A 9,108-nucleotide genomic window follows, 5' to 3' on the forward strand; every position below is an offset into this window, starting at 1 on the left:
ATGAAACGGCTGCAGCAAGATTAATTGGAACTTTCTTTGAAATCACTCAGGGCAAAATATTAAATAAATGTATCATTGTGGAAACACTGGGATAGTTGACAATTACTTGTGATACATCATTTGTTCAAATTCACCTCAATAAGAAATAGATTTGGGAAATGAGAAGACGTATATAATAACTTCCTCCAAACAGACAAACAGAAGATCCAAATATCTCAAAGAAACTCTTCTTGCAAATATATGCCACAAACACACACAACACAGAAATAACTCAAATTATCTTCTTGCACTGATTAGCTATATTTTAGCAAGTGAAGGTAATTCCCTGAATTTTAATGTCAACATACAAAATATCTAATAAATTCACTCTGTTTTGACTTTTCATCATTCACATCTGCTGAATTCAAATGCCCAATATCACAAGCATTTTTATAGTGGAACTGAAACTTTTCTAAGGTAGAGCTATATAAACAGCAGGTTACGTTAAAGATATAGAATGCTGAAGTCATTTGAAGTTTATGCTGTCCTCAAAATTAGTTTATTTTCTGGAAATATTTGTATATTTCCAAAGAGATTTTATTCTGCCTTTCGAACCTGACATCATAAATAAGTAATACCACAAAGACACAATTAACATATGTGAGAACATTCAACATCAGAAAGATCCAGAAAGAAAGAATCGCCTTAGGGAGTCAGACTGAAAGAATGAAAATACATGTTAATCCTGATTACTAATCTTAGATCATTTTTACTACCTTCATTAACTTTACATTCCAAGAGTACATTTGCCTTAGAACATGAAAAATAGCAAAGAGGTGAATAACTTCAAAGTGATTGTGAACCATATGAAATACATCATAAAAGAGACTCAACTGCATCATTCTAATTTTGGGTTAACTACTGTTCTGATTAATTTATAAAATTAGTGTTCCATACTTTTCTGTCTCTGAATCCAGAACGTTTCTTCTTTCTCTCTTCTGGATAAGGCTCAAGACAAATACCTGCAGCCTTTTTTTCATGGTTACAAACTTCCCCTTCATCTTTATTCTTCTCTTTATCATCAAGTTCACTCTTTAGGTTGTTTACAGATGGTGGAGATTCTGCAAGGGCTCTGGATATGCAAAAAAAGAAATCTATATTAATCATGAAGGTCCATCATATTAACCAAATAAAGATTTTTCAGATACCGCTTAGCAAGAGCAAAAAACAATGAAATTTGTGAAAAATTCTACATAAAGGGATTCCTCAAAAAATTAAAAATAGAACTACCATATGATCCAGAAATCTCAATTCTGATTATATATCCAAAAGAATTGAAAGTAGGGTAATAAGAAGATTTTTGCACACATGTTAATAGTAGCATGATTAATAGTAGCATGATTCACAATAGCTAAAACATAGAAGCAACCCAAATGTCCACTGACAGATGAATGGATAAAGAACATGTGGTATATGCATAGAATACTATTCAGCCTTAAAAGAACAGGATATGACACTAAAAGCACAGGCAACAAAAGCAAAAATAGATAAGCAGGATTACTTGAAACTAGAAAGCTTCAGCATAGCAAAGGAAAAAATAAACAAAATTAAAAGGCAATGTATGGAATGAGAGAAAATATATGCAAAACATATATTTAATAAAAAGTTAATATTCGAAATGTATAAGGAACTCTTAAAACACAATAGCAAAAAACCCACAAATAATCCAATTTAAAAATGGGCAAAGCAAATGAATAGACATTTCTCCAAAGATACATAAGTGGCTAACATATAGATGAAGAGGTGCTCAACATCTATAATCATGAGGGAAATATAAATCAAAACTGCAACAAGATATTACCTCACACCTGGCAGGATAGCATTCATTAAACACACACACACACACACACACACACACACAACACAAATGTAGGTGACAATGTGGAGATAAGGGATCCCTGGTACACTCACTGTAGGTGGGAATGTAAACTAATATATGGAAACAGTGTGAACTAACAACAGAACTACCATATGACTCAGCAATCCCACTTCTGGGTTATACCCAAAATAATTGAAAGAGGCATAGTGAAATGGTGGTTTTCAGGAGGTGGTGGTGGGCAAAATAGAGAGTTATTAGTCAAAGGGTACAAAGTTTCAGTTACACAAGGTGAATAAGTCCTAGAGACCTCCTGTACAACATAGTGTCTATAGTTAACAACACTGTATCGTATACCAAAAAGTTTGCTAAGAGAGAAAATCTTATGTTAATTGTTTTATCCCAAAAAGAACCCCATAGTAATAATAATAAGAGGGTGGGAGGAAATTTTGGGAGGTTTATGGCATAGACTGTGGTGATGGTTCACAAGTGTATACTTATCTCCAACTCGTCAAGTTCTATGCACTAATTATGTACAACTCTTTTTTTAATGTTGAAAAACATTTTTTTAAAATGAAACTGAAAAATACAAAAAAGGAAAGGAAATCCTGTCACATGCCACACATAGATGAACCTTGAGGACATTATGCTAAGTGAAATGAACCAGTCACAAAAAGACAAATACAGTAAGATTCCACTTATGTGAGGTCTTCAAAGAGACAGAAAGTAGAATGGTGGTAGCCAGGGGCTGCAGAGAGTGGGAATAGAGGAATTACTATTTAATAAGTGTAGAGTTTTAGTTTTGCAAGATGAAAAAGTTCTGGAGATCTACATGATAACAATGTGAATATACTTAACACTAACGAATGGTACACTTAAAAGTGGTTAGAATGGTAATTTTTATGGTTTTCTTTTTTTACCTCAATAAAAAAGTGCATTGAAAGAATAAAATGTGCATGTGGGGGAAAATCAAAAACAAACATTCGAATTAAAATTTGTAAATAAAAAAATATTCCACATGAATACAACTGCTCTGATGGGCTTTCCAGTTTCATTCAATTATCAAAAGCAATAAAAAACTGAATGTTCAGTAGAAGCCCCTCAGGCTGATTAGAAGCTGAAACTGACAATCTATTCTATGAAGATTTTCCCAACTTCCTCATCCAAGGTAATGACTCTATTCCTTCAAACTCCTATACCATTTAGTAACTAAATCATAACATGTAATTTAGTGCTCTGTATGGTTATTTATGTTTTCCCAGAGTCCACCTTGCTCTTTATTTATTGGGGGGGACACAAATGATATTGTTTTTACAAATCAAAACTGTCAAATATCAGTAATGTTCAATCTAATAGATAAAGTCATTAACAAGAGACTGGACACTACATTCTTTTATTTTGAGTATCCAGAGTTTCCAATTTAGTACTTTACACAGAGAAAGCATGCAATGTCTGTTGCTGATTAAGGAAATCAAATGAAAATCCTCATCTATGTTAACCAGAAAAGGGGCTGGGAAAAAATACACTGGGATTAAGATATTGCAATATGATAAAATTCTTAATGTGTCCCTTTCATGTGACTCAGAGAAAATTTAAATCAATAGTTTTTATTTCATTTACTTGCAAATCATATTTTCTAAATACAAAGGCAAAGAATTATTTGAATTTATAAGCGAGAACAGTAACTGATTTTTTGTTTTTGTTTTGTTTCAAGTGTACAATTCAATACATCATATGTATATTGCATTGTGTAGAGTCTTGTGTAGCTAAAAGATGATGAGCTGGTAAAGTGGAGACCCAAGCTATTTCTCCACAAAGAAAAGAAACAGCATTCACTTAATTAATCATTCAAGTGCTATAAGAGTTACACTACTTGCTAAGATGAATATAAATAAGACTGTCTCTGTCCTCAAGAAGTATACAGTCAATAGGTAAAACAAATAAACTGATAAAGAACATGTAAGGACAGAGAAAAGGATCAGGAAAAGTTTCCTGGAAAAAGTGATTTGTGAGCTGACTTCTCAAAAACCTAAGTTCTAAAAAAAATCTACAGACATTCAGTATCATCTGGTATAATAGAAATTCCCCTAAGTACATGCTTCACTCAGTTCAATCAATTAAATAGCATTTATAATTTCTTCTAAAATACTTACTAGCTGATATCCATGATATTCTGAGTGCTGCTCATAGGTAGTTGACGGATTACACACTATTACATCTATACAACTTTTACCACCTTAGGAATTACAAGCTTACAAGAGTCACTTTGTTTTTTCCTATTTTCTTCCTCATAGTTGAAGCCATTGCAATAACAATGTAATAGTGATTAAATGTCACAGAACTGATGAAATATGATGATGTATAGAAAGAGGACTTCCGTTTCCAACCACAATGGATTAACTGCACTAGACGTGCTTTTCTACAGAGAAAAAAATACAGAAAATTGAACAAACTATTTGGAACAAATGTCTTCAGATACTGAACAAGAGATAGCAACTCTCTGAGAAAAGGGAGGCATATAATTGCCATGAAGTTGTGTTTGGAGGCATTTTTCAGATCATGATGAGGATCCCAAGCAAAATACAGTAATCATGCTAAGTTGAGAGGACAGGTCAAAGTTTGGAGAGACTGAAGTGACTGGAATTGGTGGGGAAGAGGATCAGAGAGAAGGGAGTTAAGAAAAAGTTCCATGAGTCTACAAGCAGTCTCCTTGATTCAACATTAAGCAGTATGTTCTTAGGATTAAACTATCCAAAACTGGGCAAAGAACAAACCAAGAAGTTGTAGGCCAAATAACTTCTAGAACTCACAAGCAGGAAATGTTCAAGTTCTGACAGATTATTAAACACTTAAGGCATTTAATAACTACTGTAAAAGGGTCATATTATTAGTAGGGCTAAATTAGCCCTAGAGCAAAAGATACTTTAAATCATGCTTTTTAAAAAAGCTTTAAAATTTTTTTGGAATATCAAGCAGGTTCTTCAATAAATGAACTGCCTACCAACATGAAAATAAATACTTTTAAAGGAAAACAACAAAATCCAGACACTCAACAAAGTAACATTCACAATGTAAAATATCCAATAACATAATTCTTAGATGTCAGCAAGATAGTGGAATGGGAAGTCCCAACCTTTGTCCCCCACAGAAGCACTGATTCAACAATGATATACAGATAAAAATACTTTAATGAGATTTCTCAGATCCAGTTAAGAAGTGCAGTACACCAGGTAAGCATAATTCCAACAGAAACACTGAAGTAAGAGGAGCAATTTCACTTTACTTATGTCAGCTCCTCCCCCAAGCAGGCAAGCTCAGCTCAGCATGCCCCAATTAGCAACTTCTCCCACAGAGGGGAAAGAGGAGACTGGAATGGGTATCAAATGTTCTGCTTATTCACCTCACAGATGGAAGTAGCACAGTCTGCATGTCTAGGAGCCACTGAGAACAAAGAAAAGCAGGAGGTGGCTTACTACAGTTGGCACAGCTTGGAATAGTTGGGAAAAGGCTCATGACTTAAGCCTTCTCCCTCGGATGGGAGGGAAAAAAGTAGAATGTGTGTCTGGCATTTTAGCTCTTCAGAGAGCTGTCTGAAGGATTGATATCTGTCTCATCTGACTTTGGGTGCTAATGGGAAACTGGCATATTTTGAATGCCTGATGGCTGATGAGAAGACAGACAGAACAGGGTGGCTTGATGCTATAGACCAAAGAATGTGCAGTGTCACAGATAAACACCAGAGGGAGCAAGAGATTATAAGCGCCTGAAAAACTGGCAGGCCTCTGAGAAATGGCCCACACAGACCTGGAGAAGCTGTATCTTCCCCCAAAGTTTCGGAGGCACCTAAAATCCACAGCTGGGCTGATTGCCGAGGGTCTTCCTTTGTGCGAAGCTAGTCTGTAAAGACTGTGACATGTGACTGATTCTTTAAGAACACAAATCTCAAAGTTAAAAAACACATAAAGAAACAAAGAAATGCAGCCCAAACAGAAGAATGAAATAAATATCCAGAAACTGATCCTAAAGAAACAAGAATATTAATTATCTGGAAAATAATTCAAAATGCCCATCATAAAGATGCTTTATAAGCTCAAGAAAATGATGCATTAAAACGATCTATTAAGAGAGATAAAAATATAAAACAGAAGCATATGGAAATTCTAGCACTGAAGAATTCAATTACCGACCTAAAAAATTCCCTAGGGGTCGTTAGACAGCAGACTTGATCAAGCAGAAGAAAGAACTGATAAACTCAAAAATATTATCATCTGATATCATCCAGTCAGAGAAACAAACATAAAAGAAAGTGAAGAAAACCTAAGGGATTTATGGGACAAAGTTAAGAAGATCAATACATACATTGTGGAGAGTTTCAGAAATAAGAAGGGAGAGAGAGCAAGAACAGAGTAGAAAGTTTATTTAAAGAAAGCATGGCCCAAAACTTCCTGAATCTGCAGAAGTTTATGGACACTCAGACTGAAGAAGCCCAAAAGATTCCCAATAGGAGAAACCCAAAGAAATCCACATAAGACACATCAAAATCAATTTGTCAGAAGTCAAAGACAAAGGGAGAATATTAAAAGAAGCAGGAGAAAAGAGAAAGAAAGCGATTCATTATGTACAAGCAGACCCCATAAGGTTTCTCAGCAGAAACCTTGCAGGCCATAAAGAAATAGGATGATATATAGAAAGTGCTCAGAGGAGAAAATGCCAACCGAGAATACTATATCTGGTAAAAAAAAATGATCCTTTAAAAATCAAGGAGAAATACAGATGTTCCCAGATAAACAAAACACTAAACCTACATTACAAAAAAAAATGCTAAGCAAACAAAAAACTACACAACAACATGAAAGTTTATAAAGCTCACTGGTGAAGGTAAATACACAGATAAATACAGAATACTGTTATGCTATAAGGATGATGTGTAAATCACTTTAAATTCTGTAACAGACATTAAAAGACCAAGTATAAATAGAACTTTAGCTACAAAAATAAGTTACTGAGTATACAATATAAAAAGGAAATTCTGACACATGCTACAATACGGATGAAACTTGAACACATTTTACTAAGTGAAATAAGCAAAATATAAAAGGACAAATGACTGATTCTACTTATATGAGGTACATAGAATAGCCAAATTCATAGAGACACAAAGTAGAATGGTGGTTACCAGGGGTCAGGGGAAGAAGGAATGGAGAGTTATTGTTTAATAGGTATAGGGTTTAAATTTGGAAAGATGAAAAAATTTTGGAGATAAAGTGGTAATGGTTACACACAATGTGAATGTACTTAAAATCACTTAAGTGTATATTTAAAAAGCTAAATTTCATGGTACATATATTTACAATAAATAAGCAGCAGTCTCATACAAAATTATTTAACAAAAAAGGAGACAGGTAAATGAGACTCTGAATAATAAACTGACGCAGAAATGACAGAGATGATAGAACAAAAAGAAAAGAGCTTCAAAAAGATCATTATAAATATGTTATAGAATTTAAAGAAAAATCTGAATATAAATAAGAAAAATATAAATGATGTTTTTAAAATGGCACTTATAGGGTTTAAAAATACAATGTCTAAAATTTTTTAAAAATCACTAGGTAGACTCAGAAGATACTAAGAAAAATAAATCAATGACCTTGAAGAGCAATAAAAACTTCCAAAATTGAAGCACAGAGAGAAAAAAGGCTCTACAAAATGTAAACATTACTTTGTGATATATGGGACAATATCAGACAGTCTGTGTTAATGAAGTCTCAGACACTGTGTGTGTATCGGGGGGTGGAGTGTGTATGGCAATGGAGACTGAAAAATGTAATGAAGACATGATGGGCAAAAATTGTTCAAATTTCATGAAAACTATAAATTCAAAGTCCAGGGAAGTCCATAAACCCTAAACAGAATAAACAAAGTAAACAGCACCAAAACACATCATAATCAAATTGTTGAAAATAAGTGATAAAGAACATCATAAAAGTAAGCCAAGAAAAAAGATATAGTTCATACATAAAAACAAAGATAAAAATTACCATTGACTTTTTATAAAAAAGCTGAAGACATGATCCAGCATTTCCACTTCTAATTATATACCCACAAGAAGAGAAAGCAGTGACTCAAAGAGATATTTGTGCATAAATGTTCATGGGTAGCATTATTCAAAAAAGCCAAAAGGTGGAAACCACCCAAGTATCCATTGGCAGATGAATGCATAAACAAAACGGTAATATATACATCTACAGCCATGCTACCCTGAACAAACCCGATACTGTCTGATCTCGGAAGCTAAGCAGGGTTGGGCCTGGGTAGTAGTTGGATGGGAGACCACCTAGGAAGACCAGGTGCTGTAAGAGTAAAAAATAAAAAAAAAAAATAAGGGATTGTAAGCTGACAAGGTCCTTGTAATCTGTGAGGTCAACCAAGGGTTGCCTCACCTAAAAAAAAAAAGGTATATATATAACAAAAAATTATTTAGTCTTTAAAAGGAAGGAAATTCTGACACATGCTATGACATATATGAACCTTGAAATTATTATATTAAGTGAAATAAGCCATAAAACAAAAGGACAAATATTGTATTATCCCAATTATATAGATACTACAATAGCCAAATTCATAGACTATGAATAGCCAAATTCATAGAGGATGAGGGGAAAAGTAGAATACCAGGGAGTAGGGGGAGAAGGGATTGGAAAATTATTATTTAATAGGTACAGAGTTTGGAATGATGAAAGAGTTCTGGAGATGGATGGTGGTGATGGTGGCACAATACTATGAATGTACTTAATGTCACTGAACTTAAAAATGGTTAAAATTGTAAATTTTATGCATACATAATTTTACCACAATAAAAAAGGATACTTCGATATAATGAAGATACTATATTGAAAAAAGTAAAACCAAAACAAAGCTAAAGACAATTAAATGACATCTTTAAAGTGCCAGAAAGAGAAAGATCAATCTAGAATGCCATATCCAGTGAAAATATCCCTCAAAAGGGAGAAGTGTCTGTTCAGGTCCACTGCCCATTTTTTGATTGGATTGTTTTTTTTTTCATTGTTATTGAGTTGTATGAGTTCTTGCATATTTTGGATATTAGCCCCTTATCGGAGGTGTTGCTTGCAAATATATTTTCCCATTCGGATGGTTCTCTCTTTACCTTGTTGACAATTTCTTTTGTGGAGCAGAAGCTTTTTAGTTTGATGTAGTCTCATTCATTTATTTTAGCTTTTACTTCCCTTGCATTT

The 9,108-nt window shown here is 33.7% G+C and overlaps 1 protein-coding gene and 1 pseudogene across 7 annotated transcripts in view; one reads left to right on the forward strand and one right to left on the reverse strand.

Annotated features, from left to right (window-relative positions):
* Positions 1–9,108, reverse strand: part of MICU1 (mitochondrial calcium uptake 1) — a 196,073-nt gene that overhangs the window by 145,085 nt on the left and 41,880 nt on the right. For all 7 annotated transcript variants that reach the window (XM_011355210.2, XM_023527889.1, XM_011355208.2 and 4 more), the window contains one exon: positions 937–1,111. In XM_011355210.2, the coding sequence (XP_011353512.1) occupies positions 937–1,111 (175 nt within the window). The remainder of the gene's footprint in view (positions 1–936; positions 1,112–9,108) is intronic.
* LOC111736613 lies at positions 8,096–8,214 on the forward strand (annotated as a pseudogene).

The sequence above is a fragment of the Pteropus vampyrus genome, unplaced genomic scaffold, assembly GCF_000151845.1.
Source record: "Pteropus vampyrus isolate Shadow unplaced genomic scaffold, Pvam_2.0 Scaffold20, whole genome shotgun sequence".
In the NCBI taxonomy this organism is placed as follows: domain Eukaryota; kingdom Metazoa; phylum Chordata; class Mammalia; order Chiroptera; family Pteropodidae; genus Pteropus; species Pteropus vampyrus.